We start from the raw sequence: 25,291 nt of genomic DNA, 5'->3' as shown, positions 1-25,291 counted from the left end.
TGCATGGAATGCGCTGCCTGGGGTAGTGGTGGGGGAAGATACGTTGGTCAAGTTCAAGAGATTGTTAGATAAGCATATGGGGGAATTTAAAATAGGGCAATATGTGGGAGGAAGGGGTTAGATAGTCTTAGGCGTGGTTTAAAGGTCAGCACAACATGGTGGGCCGAAGGGCCTGTATTGTGCTGTATTGTTCTATGGTTCTATGAAAGTTTGAGTCTACATATTGTTGTAAATTTTCAGTGCTAGAAAGGCTGCCTGGGACTATTTGAGAATTACTGTGGTGTTAAAAGGGTACTTAAGCTATAATTGGACTATTAGTCACAAGAGACACTTAGGATGTTGTATCCATCATCTCCGACAGACAAAAGGATGCTGCCGACAACAAAACTCTGGGTTTGCCTTTTTAACAAGAGGTGGATAATTGGATAATTCACTAGATAATTAATGATATCAGGAATAAAACTAAACAGAAAAGGAGTTATATTAGCCTCATTACTGCAGAGAACCAGGCTGGATACAGGAAGTTCAATATATAACTGAAATGGAAATAAGAGGGACAAAGCAAGTGCATAAGGATAAATTAGCAAAAGGGGACCCAAAAGTCTGATACAAACATGTAATTCTTAAAAAGCTGATCAAAGGAAAGGTATGGACTGAAAGACCTTCTTATAGATGTAAAGCCCATGCCAAAGGGAGTAATTAAATACTTTGCATCTGTCATCACCAAAGTAAGAGAAACTGTCGTGATTTGGTGCAGGAGGAGGAGGCAGGAAAATTAGATGGAATGAAAAGAGATAAAATAGGAAGTTCTTAAATTTGGAACATTCAAAATAGAAATGTCATCGGGCTTGGATGTCATGCATCTCAGGTAGCTGAAGAAACTGTGGATGGAGATTCAAACAATGTTTCAGTTTTCTCGAAGGATGTGAATGGTCCCACAGGACTGAAGGATTGCAAATGTTGCACACCTGTCCAGGAAGAAGAATAAGCCCAGCAACCACAAATAGTCAGCCCAATGGTGTTCGTGGGGAAACATTCAGAGTTAAAATTGCACCAACAAAATTATCACTTTGTTAAGTAAGAATTAAAAATATAAAGATAGTACAGATTTGTGGAGTAATGGAGTATTTTGATGACATAAACAAGAGGTGACACAGGTTACACTTACGGATTCGTAAAGGGTACTGCTAGGTGCACGATAGCATTGTTATCAATAATTATAAGTGTATAAGATGATGAGAGGTATTGACAGGGTAGGTAGTCAGAGGCTTTTCCCCAGGGCTGAATTGGTGGCCACAAGAAGACACAGGTTTAAGGTGCTGGGGAGTAGATATAGAGGAGATGTCAGGGGTAAGTTTTTTACTCAGAGAGTGGTGAGTGCGTGGAATGGGCTGCCGGCAGCGGTGGTGGAGGCTGATACGATAGGGTCTTTCAAGAGACTGTTAGATCGGTATATGGAGCTGAGTAAAATAGAGAGCTGTGGGTAAGCCTAGTAACTTCTAGGGCAGGGACACGTTTGGCACAGCTTTGTGGGCTGAAGGGCCTGAATTGTGCTGTAATTGTTCTATGTTCTAATTGAAGGTTATCGAATTAAAGGGGATTTTTAGCAGGATTCTTCTGAATTATATTGGACCAGTCAGGAGGGCATGTCCTGGGGAAGAATGATTGTAGAGTGGTGATTTGGGGGAAGTGGTGGCAGTAATGGCCCAGGATGTTCTTGTGGTCCTGGGAAAGCATTCCTTTTGTTTGTGCCTTTAACTCTGGGGTTAAATGGTAAAGGTATGGGAGACCACTGCCTACAATAATGTGCATTCCTACTGGGCAGGTGGCTTCCCCGAAACTAATAAAACTATGCTTTTCTGCTTTGATTTGTGTAGAATAAAGGTCAACTGAAGATTGAAGACTCTGCAGCCTTGATAGTCTGTCATAGGATCACTTGTGTTTAAAAATTATGTTTTGCTGTTTTTAACTGTCAAAAGTGGCAGCTATATCAGCAGAATAAACAGAAAGTGCAAACAGAGAGCAATAATGATATTGTTATAATGTTGATATTGTTATAGTTATTGCTGTTTTGCTCTATTTATTTATTTTGTAATTTATAGTAATTCTTATGTCTTTTCACTGTACTGCTGCCACAGAACAACAAGTTTCATGTTATATAAGTCAGTGATAATAAACCTGATTCTGATATAGAATGGTGGTCCTCTGATCGCCAAATCATTGCCATTGGGTCACTTCATAAACAGAGGTCATTATAGGAGAATTAATAGGCGAATGTAAAATTGTGCAAAAGAAAGTCATTTTGACAAAAGTTCGTATGCAGAATCTGTGAAAGATCTACCCTCCTGGTTCCAATTTCCCATCATCCCTCTCTTATCTGGTTCCACTTATCAGTTGCCAGCCTATGTCCCTTCTTTCCTTCTCCTTCCCCCACCTGCTCCACCTGTCTAATTTTTTTCCTTATCTGTTTTCACTTATCACCCACCAGCCTCCGTCTCTAAACTCTCCCCTCCCCCCCACCACTTTCATCTGCCCTCATCCCCACCTCACCTGGTTCCACCTACCTCCTACCAGCCCCTGCCTCACTCCTTCTCACCTCTTAATACTGGCTATCCTCCCTCTACACTCTGTCCTGATAATGGGGTGCCAACCTGAAACGCCAACCATTCCTTTGCCTCCACAGATATTGCCTGACCTGCTGATAGACTTCCAGCAGTTTATTTTTGCTCTAGATTTCTAGCATCTGCAGTCTCATGTGTCCATGAAAGATCTTTGAAATTAGCTGTACTCCCCTGCTCTTATTTTATAGTCTTGAATTTAGCTTGAATTATTTTGAATTCTAACATAAGTACATGTTTTTAAATCGTAATACTTCTGACATTTGACGTTGATGTACATACAGTCAAGCTGAAAATGGTAATGGTTCAAGTAATACAAATGTAAAACAGCAAATAAGAAAAAAATAAGACTTCTAGTAAATTTGATTTGGTATCCTTTTTGGAGGAAAGAATATTACAGAGCATTATACAATTGTTACATAACGTATGTATGAAAAGATTAGGCTCTGCCGAGGCTAGATATGAATTCTTCATGTCAGGAATCAAAATTCCAATGTAGCCCAGAAGGAGAGATGTCATGCTTCGCTCTTTATTGCATGAATCTTATGCAAAATAGGCTCATAAACTCTCCATCCAGTTAATAATACACAATGACCCAAGGAGAAAACTGTTCGTAATAGTACCTATTTGATGATTTTAACTTTGTAGTTTGCACGAAGATTAGAAGAATACTATTGGTGAAGGTGCTTTTCCAGGATGGTGTTGAGCGTCTAACTGTGCCATGCCGTGATAATCTTGGAATGTTGACTGGACACTCAAAACATTAGTTACTCCAATCCCAGCATCAATAGCCCTTACAGTGTCTCCGAGGAGAAAAGTCAACTCAAATAGCTGTAATTGATGATAATGATAAACTCTGAGGTAGTAAAAACAGCTATCAGGGTGGAGTATGATCAGAGAACATAAGGAGAGAGGGATAATTTTTAAAAACTAATGTCATGGAACTATGAATACATTTCTGGTTTGGAATCACCAATAATTAATACAGTAAAGGCAGGTATTAGGTAAAAATGTGGATGAGAAGTACAGATTTCAGGTGAGGAATTTTGTACTTCTATAATTTTGTTTAAAAATTTTCAATTTAAAAATGCATCATAATCACAAATTATCAAAATTAATGGTTTCAGGCTTTCTTTCAGGGTGGACACTGTGATGAAAAAAAGCCTAATTAATGTCTGGAAGGAATTGCTTCAGTGATTCATCATGGCCCTTTCTGCACAGCCTTTAGTTCCTGTCAAACACCAGTTATGGCTTTGGTTACAGCTGATTTTAATTAAATCTTCAAGCAAAAAAAGCCGTCCTTCTTTCCATTCACATTTGCTGCAAAGTCAGCTAATCCCTGATGATTTAACTCATGATTCTATGTTGCACTGGCAACTGCTGGCTTTTTCTGTGATGTCTGAATATTTCCTATTCCCCGTTGTATGTTCTATATATAGTGCAAAATGCTGACATCACATGACTTGCTGTCATCAACTCCTTAACAACTCCTTGAACTTGGGACTGCCCAGAATTAATTTTCATTTTGACTGCTGTTTATCAGACACTTTGCTTGTATTTTAATTCTAATTTATTTTTGGTTTAAATCTTTCCATTATTAACTGGGCTCCTTCTGCCAAGTTTATTCTGTGACAAGGTAGCAAAATGCTTCTAATATACTGTATCTTGTACTTTCTGAAGAGCTGTGTAGTTTTATGTGAAAGTCTTGATTGAATTTGATTTCCTAACACCAGGAGATGAGGCCACACTCCTGTTACTCATTTTGTGCAGCAGAGCTCCCGCAAACACACTGATTCTCTTTTTCTCTCAAACTTTAAGCTTAAGATACAAGTCTGTGTTCAATAGTGCAAGCGGTTTCACTTTGGACTGGGAGGATAAATACAACTTGAAGTATAGCACACGTTGTTGAAAGAACAAAATGTGTTTGATACATTGAAGCACTTGAAAATGTGGCACGCATTGTGGGCTTGATTTTAGTCACTTTTATAATAGGAATATATAGCTTATAATAGTTTATTGAGCATTCCACTAGCAAATCAGTACTTCTGATGATTTAAGGGCATTCATTTTTAAAGATCACTTGGGTAAGCACTTTTAGCGAAAGTAAACACTTACTATGGCTTCTGAAAACTTGTAATGCATGATATTTATAATTAAATTTTATAAGCTTATTTGAAATCGCTTTGTGTTAGTGGGCAATTAATCTGTATTATCTTTTTGCTCCTGTTTACGGGTGAGCTGCTTATGGATATTGACAGCAGCTCTCTGCTCACAAGTGGCATCTCATTGTTCATTGAGGAAGTGATCTACTCATCAGTGCCATCTCTGTTTGCCCAGCGAGACATCTGTTTCCTGTTAGCAGATTGCTGTTCCTTTAACATCCAAGCTGCCCTAGTGTAGCTGAGACCAGACCTCTTGACAGATCAGCCTGAAACTGCATGGAAGCAGGAAGACTTTGACCTCTGTCTGTGCATCCAAACAGCTGCTACCTGTAACACTGACCACTTTGATGAGGTTGTTGTTGGTACCCAGCAAAGAAGACTAGAGGTCATGGTCTCCTAGCTCTTCGCAGTCTTCTCTGAGAGCTTGGAGACATACTCTTCCATAGTTCTTGTCATCTGCTGCATTCGGTGGGGCAGACCCAATAACCTACTAACCATCTTGCTGTGCATCAGACATGATCCTCTTCTTCTGAATCCCTAGGGTGTTACGGATGCAGAGCCACTGACGAACCCCCACACCAAAGATTCCCCATGCCAGACCTTAACTTACTATTGCCTGGTATTTTTCTACTTCATGTGTCCCTCTGACCTAATTTCGTCATCCTTTTGTGTGCCAGACTCTGAGGAGGTGCTGTGAAATATCGGGTGCATTGATGCACTGTGTTCTTCATCACCAGCCATCTTCTCCTCCTCCTCCCTCTTGTGACCCCTCCTCTTCCACATCCATCTCTTCTCAGGAGGGATAAACAGGTGGTCTGTCCTGATAGCTACTGAAGACAGTTGCACTTGTAAGCTCTGGTCAAAACACCATTATAGTGCACAGCAACAGAGATGGTAATGAGACTGTGTATGAAATCAAAGGGACCTGGTAATTACAATTTAACACTGTCCATGAGCGTACCTGGCGTTTAACAATACACTTTCTCTTGAGGTGGTTTGTGGCTTGTGCTCTCCACTGCCTATTGGTATGGTCCCATTGAGAACTTCACACATACCATTTTAATATTTTCCTGAGTGTAAAATGTCATGGTGTTATTATAAATGTATTTTCATGTATCCTCTCTACTATACCACAAGGGATGTTGGGTGAAGCTTTGCACTTACCTACAGAACCTCTAATGTAGAAAACTAAATAGACACATTCCTAAAATCATAGTGAAAGAGGTAAGGCTTGAAAGGGGAGAGAGGTGGAAAAAAAGGCTGAAGGTCTGTGGTGGGACCATGAAGATCGGCCAAGAGGCCTGAGATGAGGATGAGCAGACACCTTGAGAGAATTGTAGCATGCAGAAGAAAACAAAACTGGGGTAAACCAAAGCCAAGGAAGGATTTCAGCATTCTCATCTGAGCACTTGGTGCAGGAACCAGTGGTGCCAAGAGTACACAGGTAAGTGAGAGTTGGCATGGGTTAGAATATAGGCAACAGCGTTTTGGGTGAGCAGAACTTATGAAGAATGGAGCAAAAAGAATAATAAAATATTCCTTTGTTGCGGATACAGCACTGTGGTTACAGAATGTTATTGATTAAGATCTACGAACATTTTCTTCCCCATTCTTCTCATTCCAGACAGAAATCGGTATTGATTGATTAAGCATCAAAGAGAGAAGATCTTCAAGGAAGAATACCTGACCACTGTCCTTAATACTAAATAGTCTGTTTTTTAATCACCATTATCAAAATAGTATGTTTTTGCTTCAAAAAGGCAGTCTGCCAGTGTGTAAATAAAGATAAAATGCTCTTGTTGATTATAGAGCAGAAAATATGATGTTTTGTACATTTATAGATTGATACAAAAAGATAAAATTAAATTTAAGGAACCTAGAATAAAGTAATGCAAGGTTAGGATGCTGATGATGGACGTAGCTGTTTGTGAAAGTCACTTCAGATTAATCTTTGAACATTACTTGTCTGAAGTAGTTTACTTAATTTGCTGTGTCGAACCGTTTATGTGGTTACGATAGAAATCTGTGGCTTGTATCTTTTTAAAATTGCTGTGCACAGAGTCTTCCTTGCAATCATTTTATTCTCTTTTTTTTCCTTTTCCTCTCTTTCCACTGTCAATTTCAGAGGAAATTGTTCAAAATAAATCGAAACTCAACTTCTGGGTGAATAAAACACCAAATGGGAAGTTTTGCCTGCATTAAAACCAATGGGAACATTTGGCTCTAACAGAATACTAATCTTAACCATGTGAACACGTGTTGTTCAACATGTAACAGGACTGGAGAATGACTGTGAATTGCAGACTACTGCTCATTACTGTAAATTATAACAAGTTTCAAATTTTACCAAAAGATTTTCCCTAATACCACTGGCAATCACACAGATTATAAAAAATGGACATGAAAAAGGGAATATAAGGACTCTTTGCAATTAGTAATTACTTTTTATTTAGTTCACTGACTGTGAGATTTCCTCTTTAGAATCCCTCAGTTGTTCTGTTCGCCTAGGCTTCAATAACTCACTCTTTTCTTTCCTTTTACTCTCATTATCTGCATTTTCCAGGCGGTCTGGTAAATACACCTCTTGCAGTGATAATCATGGCATTAAACCCCCAAACCCGGAGCAGTACTTGACCCCACTGCAGCAAAAGGAGGTTACCATTAGACATCTGAGGACAAAACTAAAGGATTCTGAAAGCAACCTTCAAGAGAGGTGGTAATTATTTTAATTCTAACAACTAAAAAGTTGTTTACATCCAACTTAGATTTTGCTGTCAGATTTGCATATCCTTTCCTGAGTAAAGTCCTATGGTGAGCATAAGGTGTGAAAAGTACTTGAAAATTTGACAGTAGATTCTGTGGGCATCCTGTGGTCATTGTTGGTTTTCAGACTTAAGCATATTGTGGCCAAATGTGAAAAAAAATTAAATAACGTTAAAAACAAAAATAGACTTGAAAAATTTAAAGAAAGGAACAGCATAAGCATCCAGATTTGTCAAACCGACTCATGCAACACAGGAGGTTACGTACTGATGTTTAAATTGTACAAAAAAAATTCTTATTTAAAATTTATGACTCAATAAAACTTAAAATACTTCGTTGTTGCATGAATCAGTATCATTTTATTGGGAAATTTGATAGAAGCATTAATCAAATTACTATAAGTGTATGATCTTAACAATGACAATATGCTTATTCCAAAGATAACAACTGACAAAGCAGTCTAGGCACAGGTGCAATACCTTAGGTCTGCCGGCAAAAGGTCACAAATCTTTGAGATGACAGCTGTGGTAAACCTTAGCCTCGGAGATTTTGCTGCTCAGGGAGATTGAGACTGCAGCGTGGGTCCCTGTAGATGCTTTTGCAGATATGGTCTGTGAATATGTGCATATCTGTACCTTGTCACTTGAAGTCCCCAAACCATGCATGTGACACTGCAGTGTCCTTCTGCAGCTAGAAACTATCCAGCAAAAGCAAAACCAGTGGGAGCGCCAGGCTAGCACCTGTGGTCAATAGGAAAAAATTTCATTTTGGGTCTTCAATCTCCAATGTTGGAGACTTCTGCAAAGTTCTGCAGACTGCAGAAGTTGTAATAGAACTTAAGAGTGGCTCTTTGAGTAATGTGGTCTGGGTCTTATGATTGAAATAGGATTACGGTGACAATGACCGACGACTAATGCAGCTGTGATTTAAAAACAGTGCCATATATCCAGCGATGTACTCGGATGTGTATCTGTTGCTGTAAACTTACCACCTGCACAGCTGCAGCTTCTGAAGGGAAGTGCAGCATCGAGTTTTCTGAGTGACACAGAATGACCTGGAAACTACTGCCATTGCATTTACTCTGGAATACACAATTTTCTTTCTCATAGCAGTGAAAATAATGGCACTACACAAGTGAATTTCTCTATATTTTTGCTTCCTGCTCCCTACCAGAATTTTTAAGATGCAGGGTTTTGTTTTATTGACTTCACTGATTTCAGTTGGCTTCCCCTGCCTTTGAGCAGAATGATTACGTTTGCAAAGTTCTGCCAGACCCCTGAGCTTCCAGACAAAGCCACACCTGACCCATACCCAGGTCAGTACTGATTTTGCAGTTTTACAAGTCTGGGTTCACTGTATAACCAGAATCTTATCAAAGTGCTGTCAGTGACCAGAGATGGTGCAGCTGAAGGGAGGATGGGAGGAGAGTTGACATATGTACCAGAGTGTCTTCACTTCCATGGATAGAACAGACCAGTTTGGCAAAGCAATTGCCTAATGACATGGTCTTTCCACTTTTATTGCAGATTTTTTTTCTCCATTTAGTCCTATATTAGCACTAGCACTAATTAAAAATTCTGAGTGCTGATAGCAAGCATTTGTATTGCTGTGTTACTTCATCACATACATGTTGCTCTTTAATTATTTTTGCTTAAGCTTGAGGAACCCCTGCTCTTCTCTCATTTTCACTTCTGTCTTTTTCCCTAAACGGTTGATTTTGTGTTTTTGGCCATATTTAAAAATGTGGCTGCATTCACAGAATAAATTTGTGTTTTTATTAAAGTCTTCCCCCGTTCTTTCCCTCTGTTTTCCTTGGGGACATTGCAGAGTGTAGGAAGCGAGCGAGCCGCATGGGCATGAGCACTCACAGCAATGATCAAACACATTAAGAATGGGAGAAATAAGTGCAAGAGTAGGCGGTCCCACCCTTGAAGTCTGCCCTGCCATTAAATAAGTTTGTGGCTCATACGATCTGCTCAATCCATTCCTTACAAGACCATCCCTTCATGCCAGGAATTAATCGAGTGAACCTATGAACTGTCTACAATGCAAATATAAACCTCTTCAAATAAGGAGACCAAAACAATAAGCAGTACTCCAAGTGTGGTCTCACCAATATCCTGTACAAACGCAACAAGAGATCCCTACTTTTGCAATAAAAGTCAACTTTCCATTTGCCTTTCTAATTACTTGCTGTGCCTTCATTGCTAACTTTCTGTGGTTCAAGTATGACAACACCTGGGTCTCTCTGTACATCAGCATTATATGCTCCCTTCCTACTTAAAAAAAAAATCCTGCTTTCCTTTTGTTCTTAACCTCAATTTCCCTTTATTATTTTTCATCTGCCAAATTTTCATCTGCTTCTTAACCTGTCTATATTCCTTTGCAGGCTCTTTGTGGCTTTCACAAAACTTGCCTTTACACCTATCACAATAATTCTCAGTAAATCGGTCTACTACGTAGATAGAGGGACTAAGTAAGTCATTAATGTTGACTGCACTGACCCCTGTGACACCCCACAAGTTACAACTTGCCCACATGAAAGTGATCCTTTTATTTTGACTCTGTTTTCTGTTAGTTAAACATGTATCCATCTATTACACCAGCTCCATGAGCTCTTGTGCTGTAATATTTTATGTGGCACCTTATCAAATGCATTTTGGAAATGCAAATACATTAAATCTACAGGTACCCCTTTATCCACCCTGCTTGTTACATCCTAGATGAATTACAATGAATTAGTCAAACATGATTCCTCTTTCATAAAGCCATGTTGGTTCTGTGAGCAGTCTAATGATTTTGGAAATATCCTGGTACTGTTCCCTAAAAGATGGATTTCCCAGCGTTTTCCCAATGACAGATGTTGGGCTAACTGGCCTAGAGTTTGTTGTTTTCTGTCTTCCTACTTTTTTTTGAATCAGGGCATTTTTTGTGTGGTTCCCACTGGGACCTTTCCAGAATCTAGGGAATTTTGAAAGATCACAACCAATGCATTTAAGGACATGTGCATATACATATAGTACACACAAGTTTAAAGTCCCCCCCCCCACCCCAAAACAGGTTCAAATGTAAATGCCTGCTCACATTCCTGATCTTTTTCCCATGGCTTCCACCTGTAGACACGGCAGTACAAGTTGGTTGGAAACAGTAAAGTAGAAAATACTATTGAGTGGGATGAAAAACACAATGATGCTGGAGGAACTCAGCAGGCCAGGCAGCATCCGTGGAGAAAAGCAGGCAGTCAACGTTTTGGGTCAGGACCACTTCTTCAGGACTTCCTGTCCACTATTATTATATATTATGGGTTACATTAAATAGATACATAATGAGGTACCTTTCTTTATTAAGGATTAACAGTGCCAGATCTTTGCTTGATCAGAGGCATGTGTTAGAATGTAATTGGCTTGTGGGAAATAGACCTTTCACCAGGAAGGCCATCAACTCTACACTGCCTTGCGTCACTCGCCCAGACTGGATGATTTTCTGCACTTGCTTTGTTCCTGGGTCTTATTCTGACTTGTTTGCAAGTCAATGGACAATTGAAGATGTTGCAAGCCAAATAGTAGCGGTGTGAAACCTAGGAACATGAAGACCTGCCATGGTTCTGGTAGCCTCTTAGACCTTCAGCATAAGAATGGTTTTGGCGTGTGTTTGACTCCAGCTCCACCTTGCCAGTTAAGACAAAATGAAGATTGCTTGTTCAGTGTTGAATCTGGAACTCTGGAGCTGTGAAGAGTATCAAGCTGGAAGCAGTTGATTGCTACCTAAAATTCCATGTAGCTTCAATCACCTTTATTAGTAACTGGGATCAGAACAGTGTGCCTGAGATCTCTGCTTTGATTGAGCTCACCTTAAATTTGGCAATATCGTTGTTTATGCAGCTTCATGAAAATCCTGAACTGCATGCCTTCCATCATAACATTTGCAGTGGTTTCATCATGGTGTTTATCACCACAGATCATGTAAACTTTTTTCTGTGGTACAGAAGTGTGGGCAGATTACATTCTGCACATTGGACTAATTGTTGTTTTTCGGTTAAGCGGATTGTTGGATGTAGCTTGCACTGCAGTGTGCAGAGGTATTGAATCTCCCCATTATGCCACTCTACTTTCTACCCTCAGTATGAAGGATTTACTTTTAGGAAGAGTTAACATATTTATCAGTGGTACAATGATTCTGGCAAACAAAACATTGAAAGAATCAATTCCAGTTGCATTGCACAACACTTGAATTATCACCAGTATCTGAAATCAATCTGCTGTTTCAGCAGAAGTAGTTATCCATCCATTTGCAATAAGTTAATACTCACATTAAAGTAGTACACAAATGTGTGCCAAACAAATCAGTTAAGTTTTATATGCTTGTACTGGCAATAGTATTCACTGGGCTGGAGTATTGGAAATGCTGGTCCACAAGTGGAATACTGTGTGCACCAATGTAAATCCACATCCAAAAAATATAGATGCCATAAAATTATTTGTTGGAGAAATCAAAACAGAATGCTATTGGAACTTTAGGCCCGTGATGCTGGCTACAGTAGGAATTTGAAATAAGAACAATGGAGATTATCTAACCCTGCAAGCTTGTTCTGCGATTCAGTGGAACTGCAGCAAATCTATGTAACCTAGCTCCAACTACTAACCTTTGCCTTTGGGCGAGGAGATTAGAAAGCCGATTTTTGGTCCACTGACGCCTTGGGATATATGTATTTGTAGATAACATAATCTTGTAGGTAAAATAAACCTAAAGTGTACACAAAATGTTATTACTTATAAGCTGGTGAAATTTCAATTAGTTGAAGCATTTCTACAAAATTTAAAAAGTAAATGAATAGAAATTTTGGTTTCAACATAAGCTTGAGTGTCGTACTATGCGGTTGATCAGTGAGGAAGACAGAGAAAAATGTTGCACTTGAACAGGTTTAGGTAATTTGAATAATGCAAGCAAGGCTTTTCACTGTATCTCGATACATGTGACAATAATAAACTAATTACCAATTAATTATTTTTATGTAAAGCTCTATGTTTAGGCTTCAGAAATAATAAAATTAGTTTAACTACAGAATATTGATACAGCTCAGCATTATCTTCTGCAAAAGTCAGAGCAAAGAATTTCATTATGGTGCAGTGAGCAGACTTGCTGCTGCCTGCTAACAGGCTTCAAATTGTTTAATTTTAAAATGTTTTTATGCAAATTACTAAGATTTTTAATTGCCCTATTTGTCAGCTGATTGTTTAAATTTGGGAGTGCCAAAGAAACAAACTACAGACAATCCAAATCTCCAGACTTTTTGAACGTGCCTATGTTACTTTGAAAATGTAACTATTCCAAAGGTTACTTATGTGCATCATTGCCTTTTCTAATAGGGAATCTGAAGTTGCAGATCTCAAATCCCAGCTTGCTCGCATGCGGGAAGACTGGATTGAAGAAGAGTGCCACCGAGTTGAAGCTCAGCTTGCACTGAAGGAAGCTCGGAAGGAGATTAAACAACTCCGTGAGGTGATTGACACCATGAAGAACAGTTTGGTAGAGAAGGATAAAGGGGTTCAAAAATATTTTGTTGACATTAATATCCAAAACAAAAAACTTGAGTCTTTGCTACAGAGCATGGAGTTGGCTCAGAATGGTGCTTCAAGGGATGATTCATCATTGGACTGTATGTGTCCATCACCTGTGAAATCATTGGCCCGTAGCACAACCTACACAAAAATGGCTGACGCCATGGGCCTTGAAGACCAAGCTGTTGAAGAAATGGCTGATAGTGGTCTGCTTGCCAATGATGATATGGCAAGCAGAACCGATCTCTTTGACCAATTACTGAAGTCAAAACCCACTGATAGTAGCTCCGGAGATGGTAATTGGGCACAAGCCAATGAAATGCAGGCAATCCTTGCCAACAGTGCAGCCTTTGAGATTTCTCCTCCAAGTATTATCTTTATGACGAATGATAATAGGCTCGTCAGGGAACAGGCTATTCAGACTGATGTAGTACCATATAGTCCAGATGTACAGAGCCTCATTCTGCATATTCTAAAATCACAACATAATAGCCCAATCAGCCCAATATCTTCAACCTGGGTGTCAGATATTGGCCAAGCAGTATGTGCATCAGAGTTTGAAACAAAAGCCACTGATACTTTGATGGATTTAACTCCAAACAATCCTAATACCACAATTCTGGTATCTAGATTAGAATCTGTTAACCATTTCAAGAGCCCTCAGGCACACACCTGCAATGAACAAGCACAATACCAACCTAGTATGATGGAGCCTACTTTTACATCTGCCTTTGATCAAACAGATAGTAATGAATTTAGTGTCTCAGAGGATCAGCCAGTGTGTCAGAGAAGTTATTGGAGCAAGCATTTTATTGTTGATTTGTTGGCAGTAGCTGCACCTGTAGTGCCCACCTTGGCATGGATATTTTCCACACGCAGAGGAGGATCAGGGGCACTGTACAATATCGGGGCTCTGCTGCGTGGGTGCTGTTTGGTGGCCTTGCACTCTTTGCGCATGCAGCACACACAATGTTTTCCCCCTCATTTAAAAAAATGAATCCACTAATTGCACTTAAATTTTAGTTTAGGACACTTGAAAAAATACTGGAATTAGCTTACTGAGTTGTGTTCGTGTGTGGCTAGATGTGTTTCGTCACATCAGTGAGATTTAATTTGCACTGCTGATAAGTATAGATATATTGACTTCGGGTGATGTGAGTTTACAGTGTTGCAAGTGGCTTTTGAAGAATGGTTAATTTATAAATGTGAATGTTTCTATTGAATGAAGGAGAGAAAGAAACGGAAGTGGCCAAAGCTGACCCACTGCTGAGCAATGTAGCAAAATACTTTGTAGAGGTTATATTTCACAAAAAGCATGGGAAAGTGGAGTCTTTTTAAGTGTACAAGCTGGAATTCAATTTTAAACACTATTACAATAACTAAAGTACGATTTTAAGCACAGGTTAATTCTCAATAGTGAAAGCTGCCTTCAAGGTTTGAACAGAAGTATTCATCCTTCTAAGACAGCTGGCTCCACGATCGGCTCAAACATCTTTAGTTTTTGCTATGATTCAGCTGTATATATTGTCGCTGTTTAAGGAGCTGCAGTTTAATGGCTATGCTGTATTTTTATGTTTATGATAATATGGAGTGCAACCAAAACTTCTTGGCCTTTTGCTGTCAGTGTGTTCCGGACCCTTGTAACTGTTGTGTTGCATCAAGACAAGCATCAACTAGTTGGAGCAGTTTATGTGACAGTGACCTGTTCTGAGTGTGGCTATGTACAGTCCATGGACATGCTTTAAAAAGTAGTGAACAAAATGCTTCTCTGTATTTGCTACTTACAAAATAGCATTTTTATTATGTATGTGTTGTTTTCGAGCCATGTGCAATATTGCGGAATAACTTTTCTTCGTTGTACTTAAGATGTTTCTATATTAAAGGATATAAATTTATTAAATTAACGCATGCCAAAAAGTCACCCGAACTTTTGTCTCTCGTGTCTCCTCTAAACTTTTATCTTGCCTTGTGTCCAAATATAGTTTTAAAACCATTTTTGTCTAAATGTTATCCTTATTAATATCAGAAATCTGTTGTCCCTATCAAATGCTTATGGTCAAATTTACAAATAAAAACTTGTACTCTGCTGCATAATTTATCTCAATCTCAAACATTGAAGAGAACTCTCACATCCTGCAACAGCCCCAGATTTTTCCATCTCCCACAGTGGCTACTCAAAGGTATTTAACGGAGTTTAGCAATTAGTATCAATTCATGGCTGTAAACATTAATAAATTAATTAAGATTAGTACTGTAGTATTCCTAAGTCTGGTTAGCTTGTAAGTGTTTGGAATTGATACTTAAGGATATCATTGTTAATTTGCAACCATACATTGCAGTATATTTTTATAGCATATAATTAGAGGTATCTGGGGATATTTTAAATGTACGAAAATCTTGATCTTTGAATTTTCTTTACACCATCCAAGTATTTTCTCCTAATGCAGGTTACAGGTTCAAGCCTCATTCCAAACACAGGAGCACAGTGTAGGTTAACACTTCAGCGCAGTATTGAGAGGGTTCTGCACCATGAAGGTGGTCCCCTTTGGATGAGATTTTAAGTTGAAGCCTTGTCTTCCCTCTGGAGAGCCATAAAAGATCCAATGGCTCCAGTCTGAAGAACAGCAAGGGTGTTGCCCCTTACTTCTTAACCAATAATAATTCCTTAATCAAAATATATTAATTAATTACATAGTAGCAAATTTTATGGTGAACACAAATGTTAATGATTTCAAGCTGTAAGTATGTTTACAAAATTTAATCGATCGTCCATAAACAATAGATATAATCATGACATGCAAACCAATTATATCTTGTAATATAGTTGCAGACTTTTCTGAAAGAAAACTTGGAGACATATTGTGCTTTTTCAGATTGCTTTACAAACTGCAAAATAATGCATCACCTGAAGGAAGATTTCTACCTTTTAATGACTTCTGTGACTTCAGGATTGCCCAAAGTACTTTACACCCTATGAAGTACTTTAGAAGCAATAAATGAGCTCCTGGAGGAAGTCAGTGGGTCAGGCAGCATCTGTGGAGGGAAATGGACAGTCGGCATTTAGGGTCAAGCCCCTTCACCTGGGCTGAAAGAGTAGAGGGTAGGTAGCCAGTATAAAGAGGTGAGGAGGAGGGGTTGCTCCAGGTTCCAGCATCTGCAGTCTCTTGTGTCTCCAAGTACTTTAGAAGAGTGGTTATTGTTGTAATGTACAGTGACAGCTAATATGTGCACAGCAAAAAATCCCCAAAACAGCATTGTGATGATAAGGATTAGTATTGGCCAAAAAACAGGGACAACTTTGGTTTCTTGGCCAGTAGTACAGTACTTGTATGATACAGCATTGGTGCGGAGAGTCAGCTCAACCCTCCACATGCCAGAAAAGGCAAATACGTGGTGGGTGGGCACATTAAGCAGCCAATCACGTCCAGCACAATTTTGAATTAACCTTTGAAAATTCATAAATGCTCCTTCCACAGCTACCCCGTTAAACATCTAAATAATTTCTCTAAAATAATTTATAAGATAAATAAAATAGTGAACCACAGAATGCACCCAGAAGAGTATTGGCATCTATAGCCATATGGATTTATCCCTCAATCCAAGGACACCTCTCCCTCAGGCACTTCAAGATTCTCCTTCATACTGCCATTCCATCCCTTTTCCTTCCATAGTTCCCCACAACGCTGCCCATTTGGCCCTCGGGTCTATGCCACTTTACAGAGCAATCCTACTCCCCCGCTAGAATTCTCTAGTAATCTCACCGCATTCCCATCAATTTTATCACCTACCTACACTGAGGGTGATTTACAGTGGCAGATTAATCTAACAACCCGCTCACCTTTGGGTTGTGGGAGGAAACCCATGCAGTGAGAGGGAGAACGTGCAAATCAACCCAGAAAGTATGGGAGATCAGGAACGAACCTGGATTGTTGGATCTGTGAGGCAGCCATTCTACTGGCTGCACCACTGTGCAGTTCATATTTACCTGTGTTTCCTGAATAACATCTGGAATCTTTAATATCCAACCCTGTCCTATTTTATGCAAGGTCTCCAATCCCATGTGCCTTTTTGTATCTGCAGCTCAATAATCTTATTTACTGTATTTCATGTATTTACTAATATACATGAAATAATTGCAAAAGAGAATTAAGGCTGAAGGTGCTTTTGGAATGTAGCAAAGGGTGACCTGAAAATTGATGAGGGAGAAAATAGAACCGACCCAGCAAAAAATATTAAACTATGTTGAGAAAATATTAAAATATAAATTAAGAACTTTTGTAAGTACATAAAAATATTAAATATCTGACATCATTCATGAACCATCATAGCTTGAAATTTAATGTCCCAAGCTACTTGCATTAACTCAAAGTCAAATAATCATAGCATTGGGAGGCAATTTGGCGCATTGAGTCCAGCTGGCTCTTTATAGCACTGTGGTCCATTCTATTTCCCTCCACATTTCTCAGAGCCTTGAATTCACTTTTCCTCCTACCCTATTCAAGTCCATATGAAAACCTTGATTTTGTTTCCAACAACCTTATAGGTAGCGAGATCCAGATAATCTTTAGTCATTAGATTCGTGTCCCAACCTCCTGCTTGTGGGAGCAGCTCTCTATTTACCCCTGTCCAGAACCATCGTGATCTTATACATAGAAAATGTCAGAAGCACTCAGGTCAGGCATCTTCCATGGACAGAAGAAACCAGTGTTTCAGGCCAATGAGCTTTCAACAGAACTTGAAAAATGACAAGCGTATTTTAAACTGCAGGCATCGGGAGGGATGGAGACAACAGAGGAATTCTCCGGCAGGTTGCAAACCAAAGTTGTCATTGTAACAGAGAACAGTACAGCACAGGAATAGGCCCTTCGGCCCTCCATTTCTGTGCTGGCCATGATGCCAATTTAACTAATCTCATCAGCCTGCACCTGGTCTGTATCCCTGTTTATGTATCTGTCTAAATCCCTCTTAACCAATACCTCAAATATCAGCAGTTGCAGACAGAAAACAAACACTAGTTTAAATAAAACAAATTGGGTGGCAGCTTTGCCGGAAACCTCCATTCAGACTACAAGAGTTACACAGGGTTTCCATGTCCTGTCACTTTAATTCATAATCGCACTCTGACCTTTCTGCATTGGGGCTCTTACATTGATCCGATGATGCCCAACGTATGTGCAAGGTACAGCACCTCATCTTCTGTCTGGGCGTGTTGCAACACTTGCTACTCGACACTGAATTCAATGACTTCCAGTAACAAGCCCTTTTTTTGTGTTTGTTGGTTGTTTCAGTTGCAATTTATTCTTTTGTCTTTGTTGTCTCATATCACTAACTGCTGTTACTTAAAGTCATGGTTTCCTTGACAACATTGGTCTAGAACCCAACACATCATTCTCTGTTTTCTCCATCCCTCATCTGCTCTGCAGCACAAAACGAGCTTGTTTCTCACTCTTCCAGTTCTGATGAAGGATCATTGACCTGAAACATTGAACGAGTTTCTCTCTCCCCAGATGCCTGACTTGCTGAACACTTCTGCCATTTTTTGCTTTCGTTGAGATTTCCATCATCTGCAGTTTTTTGCTCCAAGGATCCTGCAGACCATTAGCAAATCTCGCCACAACCTTCTTTGCTTCAAGGGCAACCACCCCAGCTTTTCCAGTCTAACATCGATCCCTCGAATAATTCTGGTAAATCTCGCATTCATTGTCGCTACAACTTTACATCCTTTCAAAAGTATGGCAACCAGAATTATCAGCCCTATTATGTGCCAACCAGATTAAAAGAACATTCCTGCTTTTGTTTTCCGTGCCTCTTTTATGTAACTAAGATTCCACTTGTTTTACTAACTTATTCTCAACTTGACTGCCACCTCCAAAAATGTATACATTTATATGTATCTGGGTCCATTTGGTCCTACACACCCTTTAGAAATGCATCATTCTCTCCTTGTCCTTTCCGCCAAGATGTATTACTTTACAGTACTTTGCACTTAATTTCATCTACCATTTGATTGCCCATTATGACAGCTATCTGATACCTTTGCAGATTTTGAAATTTTGCCTTTTACACCCACATCCAAGTTGTTAATATGCTGAGTCCTGTGGAACACCACTGTCCATCACACTTTGTCTGACAACAGCCACATACCAGGACTCCCTACTTCCTGCCTTAAGCCATCATATATGTAGTTCCTGGGTCAATGAAATACTTTACATCCACTAAATTTAATTTGCTATAATTCATAGATCCTGAGGTGACATCTTTGATCCCACATGCCCTCAGTTTGGTATTACCAGCAAATTTGCCTATTTCTCACTGTTTTAGAATCCAGATTATTCATGTTAGTTAGAAACTGCAGCACTGAACCATGGGGCAGGTTGCTCAATTATCCAGAAAAGGCATTACATCCTTTTTTCTATGCTAAAACATGTTTTCATACATTCCCCAAAATGATTGTGAAACTGCCTGAGAGCAAGTGTTGTTTCCACCCAGAAAGATGTGTTGATTTGTGACCACTGTGGATCCGAACTGGAGCACTCACAGTTCACCACAAGCTGCTGCGTCTTCACTGCGCTGACATCAGAGAAGGGCATCAGTGTTTAAAGACACATGCTCTACATGGCAGCCAGGGAACAGCAACACACATTTAGCCACCATGAAGGAGAGGCTGAAGAGTGCATGGAGGGCAGCAGCATATCTAAGAGAGAGGTGTCGATGTGCTGGAGTGTGATACAGGCTGGGAGAGAGAACCCACTTATATTGGACTAAAGCTAGAGAAAATATTATAATATCACCAGATATGTCAAGGTGACCTCTTCAGCACTATAAATATCGTTCTTCAACGCTGACACACACACAAATTTATCATGCCTACACATGTGAAATAAAAAAGTTTGCTTCATATCCTCAATTAAGGCAGAATTTGCCACGAATAGGAGGGAGGCCACTTGGATGGTAGGGAACCCTCTCAGGCTTAGCACAACACCTCATCCAGATAGAGGAATGATTGCTCCTCAGAAGAACCAAAGAGATTCCTTTAAAAAAACGAGCTTCATTAAATAACTCAAGGGAATAGAAAAAAGGAGGAAATTATGTTCTTGTTGTTTAATGTTCTAATTAAATGGCATTTAGAGTACTGCTTCGGTTCTGAGGAAGGATACATTGACCTTGAAAGAAGGAGTGTAGAGTAGCTTGACCAGAATGATATGGATGTTAAAAGGATTAAAGTATCTATGTCTCTTCATAATTATGTTCCCTTAACAGAAAAACAAAGTTCCATTAACAGATTAAGGGTGTAATCTAATTGAGGTATTTAACACAATTAATGGATGGATAGATTGCAACTACTTCTTTTAAAGGATTGAGTCCAGAACAACGCATAATCTTAAAATCAGAGCTAGGCTGTTCCAAGTTAATGCCAGGAAGATTTTTTGTCACACAAAATGTAGAGCAGAAATCTGGAAATCCCCACCCCACCCCCAAGCTCAATAGAGAGAAAAAAAATTGGAAATAGATTTTATTAACAATTTCAACAAATTTGGATAAAGGCAATTTGACGTGCAGATCAGCAATGATCTCATTAAAACGAGAAACTAACACAATGCACTAAGGTGCCTAACCTTGCATATTCCTTATGGCTGTTATGCCCACGATTTATACAAAAATACTAGCTGCCTTTCATTTTTATTTGCTTCATTATCAAGTCTCTTTATCTTTGAAATCAGGCAGGTTGGGGATGTAAAGCAACAGAAGATCACCTACACAAGTAAGAGGTCCCCCTGGTGGCCATTTTTTCCCCCACTAACACCAACTCTTAATTCACTGTATCAGAAACACTTTAAATAAGAACCTTTTGTTTTTACCTTTGCAGGTTTTAATGCTCTGTGATTGAGGGATAACAGTCATATTTACACAGGCTAATCCAAGAATCATCCATTGAGTTTTTCATTGTCAAACAGTACAGACGTGTGTGGCATGCACAATGGGAGTATCACAGCTACCTTCTGGATAATAGCCATAAGCATGCATGTGTTCATACAGTGCTCAAATATTAATTCAATGCAAACAGTTTTAGTTTAAATAGCTATGAGTTAATATTAAGTTGCCTGAATGAGGTTAGGTTTGTTGCTTTTTACCGTAAACTAAGGGGAGGGGAAGGCAGTTTCCTTCATTTATGTACTCTAATACTGTGTTGTTTAAATCAAGATAGACAACCTTGAAAAAGCTTGGTTATTCAAATAAACTACATTCTCTAGGCAACGGGGCAGCTGGTGGAACCACTGCTTCACAGCGCTAGAGACCCAGGTTCAATCCTGACCTCAGGTGCTGTCTGTGTGGAGCTTGCACGTTCTCTCTGTGGGCCATGTGGGTTTCCTCCAGGTGCTTCAGTTTCCACCCACGTCCCAAAGATGTGCGGGTTGGGAGGTTAATTGGCCCTAGTGTAGGTGAGTGGTAGAATATGGAAGGGTGTTGAAGAGAATGTGGGATTAATGTACAGTTAACATAAAATGGGTGGTTGACGGTCGGTGCAGTCTCATCGGGTCAAAGGGACTGTTTCCATGCTATAATCACTCTCTAACTCTGTGATAATATGTTGAAAAGTCACTAACTTTTAGCAGGGACTGTGGCTTGTTGTACTAACTTTAGTTCAATTGTAGGTTAAAACAAAATCTGAAACAAATACAAAATCTTTGCAACATGCATATCTAGTACAATATAGAAGGGCATCAATCTCTCCACCACACCTCTTCCAGCTCTTTGAATGAGCCATAAGGTTTTTGGCACACAACCTAGCCTTCTCCCCATGGCCATCCAAAGTTGGTCACTTTTAATTGCATGTTCAATTTCATTTTAAAGGTCTTCTGGAATTTGATTTTACCATCCTTAGGTGGAACTATATCAACTAGGCTTCAAATCAAATACTATAGATGCTGGAAATTTGAAATAAGAAAATGCTGGAAGTACTCAACAGGTCAGGCAGCAACTGCAAAGACAGAAGCAGAGTTAACATTTCAGGTCAACAACCTTTTATTAAAATTGCTAGACTTAGCTTGGTAGCTTTCTAGGTGTTCGCCAGTCTTATGAGTAAGGATAATATATAGCTAACCTGACACCTTGAGACAAGCATGATAGCCAGTCTTTTAAAGGTGCTCCATAATTCAAATATGCTTCCTTACTTACCTATCACACAGAAGGCGGCCATCCAGTCGATTGGGTCCAAGCAGCTCCCAGAAGACTAATCCCATCGGTCTCATTCCTCATCTTAATTCCCTGCAACCCATTTTCTCTCACATGCCTATCAACTCACCATTTTTTGCCACTTACCTCCCTAGAGGTAATTTTCACAATAGCCACTTAACCTGCCAGCGTACCTTTGAGGATGTGGGCGTAAGCAGACAAGCTGGAGGAAACCCATGTAGTCACACACTCCACAGAGACAGCAGTGGAGGTCAGCAATGAACCAGTGTTGCTGGAGCGGAGAGGCAGCAGCACTAACCGCTGTGCTGCACACTCTTAGCATTCAAGCTATTGGAGGTTCTGGGGGTCAACATTTTCCTCCCAATACCCCATGGAAAGGCAGAGATATGCACTTCACATTTAGTGGATTTTCAAACCCATAGAACATCCAATTTTCCATCCGATGGTAAGTATGCCTGCATAAGTATGAAGGACACTGGAAATCCTGTGAGATGATAAAGTACAACACAGAAGTCAACTATTCCCTCCATTGAGTCTATGCAGGCACTTTCAGCAGGTAATCCAGTTAATCCTACCTCCTGTGCTTTCCCTGTATCCCAGCAAGTTTTACTCCTTCAATTATTGAAAGCTACCCCGAATCACTTTCTACAACCCTAGAAGTGCAACTTAACTAAAAACCTCTTGTTACATAAGAAGTTTTTCCTCACTTCACCTCTGGTTCTTTCACCAATCACCTTAAATCCACATTTTCTGGCCTTCAACAGCTTCCATCCAATTGAACTGAATCTTCCATGATTTTGAACTTCTATCAAATCTCCTCACCTTCTGTTTTTTTTAAAGAGAACAATCATAGCATCTGTTGACTGTCCAATGTAACTGTAACTTTGCCTCCCTGGAACAATCTGAACAGATCTCTTCTAAACCCTCTGCAGAACCTTTGCCTCTCTTCTAAAGCTGTGCCCATAATACACCTGCTGGGGCCAATCATGTGCCTTAATGCCAATTCTGCAAAGGTTCTTCGCTTTCTTTTCACTCCGTGCCTGTTATGAAGCCCAGTGTCCCATAAATTTGATTAGCTGCTTTGTTGACCTGTCCAATCAGCTTTCACGATTTGTAAATAAATATCAAGGAATGCTCTGTTCTTAGTCCCACCAAATAAAGCTTTATTCATCCCCTTAATTCTTCCTACCAAAATGCATTACTGTGTATTTCTGCACATTGAATTATCATCAGCCAGTCGGTGTTCTGGCAAAGAAACACAAGGCTAGCCTCTGGTTTAGCTGTAACTAGTTTAGTTCCCGTGCTGGAATCACATGTGCTGAACAGATTGTACGCACATGCTCCAGAAACTTGCCTCCATGGAAGCCAATATGAATGAATTTTGGAAACAGAGTACCACACTGCATGTTTAACACCTTGACCAAGGATGGGTTTCTGCTCCTACGTGCTCATGTGTAATTCCACCACGTTGCGACAGTTCTTTCTCAATAGAACTTACAATACTTCAAGAAGAAATTAAGCCAGGTCTTTCAAACAGCAATTTAGTCCACCCCTCCAATGTTTTCCCCATCACCCTAATAATTAGTCCTTGTCAAATCCTTAACATCTGAAGTTCCAATGAAATCAACTTTCATCAACTTGTCTGATGGTATCTTCTACATCCCAACTTGCCTGACTGGAAGAGTTTCTCATTTACACTCTGCTTCATTTCTCAAGAATCAATGAAGTTATCAACCAACTTGAGCACAGAAACAGTGCAAATCCACCCATTACCATTTACCTTTTAAATCATTTAGATATAATTTCAGAATAAATCTGTTGTACCTTTTGAAAGTTTGTATCTACATGCATATTCAAAGTGGCAGCTTGTGACTGCCTTCTCAAGGCAGTTAAGGGCAGACAATAAATTCAACAATGCCCAGATTCCAAAAATGGGAAAATGTGAACTGTCTACTTTGGAAATTTTTTTTTTTAAAAAGCATAACTTTTAAATGGTGAGCAACTGCAAAGTTCTCAGTACGTCACACTACAATATTCACAAAAGGCTATTATGCAGGTACTATGAGTAATTGAGATGAGGTATTCAATTTCCCTTGCAATAAATGATAAAAATGGTAATGCTGCTGTTGTACATGGGGAATTGGTTAAACCACATTTGGAACACTACGTGCAGTCTAGGTTTCCTTATCAAAAGGAAAATTGCACAGGACACAGTTCAGAGACTTACTAGACTACCACCTGGATAGAATAGCTGTCTTATGAAGTAAGGTTGGACAAGGTTGACTTGTATCTGCTTCAGTAAGAGGGGACTTGATTGAAACAAGACCTTGAGGGGGATTGAAAAGGGAATGCTGTTTCCAGTTTTAGAATCTAGAACCAGCGATCACCGTTTTAAAATAAAAGTTGCCAATTTAAGACAGATGAGGTGAATTTTATTCTATCAGAGGATTGTTAATCTTGGGAATTCTCTTCCTCAAAGGGCTGAGGAAGCAGTCTTTCAGTAATTCTAAGATAGATGAATGCTTAATAAACTGGGGGGGGGGGGGGTGGCATAAATGGGACTGTGGTTACAATTAGATCAGCCACAGTCTTATTAAATAACAAAATGGCTTATTCCAGCTCCTGATTAGTACATGAATATGAAACAAAAAAAATCACTAAATCTCTACCACCTTGCTCCTTGGGTTAATATGATTTGCCACTAACCAGCGTAAAATGGCTGTTCCTAAATAACCCCTACTTCATCAAATGTGTATTAATTTTGTCCTTAACATTGACTTCTGGTGGTTTTCCCAAGCTATTGGATCTGCAGTTAGCAGATTTATCCCTTTGCTCTGTGTGTGTGCGTGTGCGCAACATTGGAATTAGGACTGGAGGATTGCCAAAGAATAATGCAGGATTGTGGGCAGACATTCTGCTATTCCCATTTGAGAATCCATCAGGAGCTGAGGATGGATCCTATCTACATATCGATCATCTCATTATTCAAACTTAC

General features: G+C 39.5%; 1 protein-coding gene across 6 annotated transcripts in view; it reads left to right on the top strand.

Annotated features, from left to right (window-relative positions):
- Positions 1–15,094, top strand: part of sybu (syntabulin (syntaxin-interacting)) — a 78,520-nt gene extending 63,426 nt beyond the window's left edge. For 4 of the 6 annotated variants that reach the window (XM_052022704.1, XM_052022709.1, XM_052022707.1 and 1 more), the window contains 2 exons: positions 7,344–7,496; positions 12,910–15,094. In XM_052022704.1, coding sequence (XP_051878664.1) covers positions 7,344–7,496; positions 12,910–14,098 — 1,342 coding nt within the window. In that variant the 3' untranslated portion in view covers positions 14,099–15,094. The remainder of the gene's footprint in view (positions 1–7,343; positions 7,497–12,909) is intronic. The other 2 variants (XM_052022705.1, XM_052022706.1) reach the window with 2 other exon arrangements.
- Positions 15,095–25,291: the final 10,197 nt, after the last annotated feature.

This window comes from Pristis pectinata, chromosome 9, assembly GCF_009764475.1.
Source record: "Pristis pectinata isolate sPriPec2 chromosome 9, sPriPec2.1.pri, whole genome shotgun sequence".
Taxonomy (NCBI): domain Eukaryota; kingdom Metazoa; phylum Chordata; class Chondrichthyes; order Rhinopristiformes; family Pristidae; genus Pristis; species Pristis pectinata.
The sequence above is the reverse complement of the archived record's forward strand: the minus strand, read 5'-3'. Positions and strand labels throughout refer to the sequence as shown.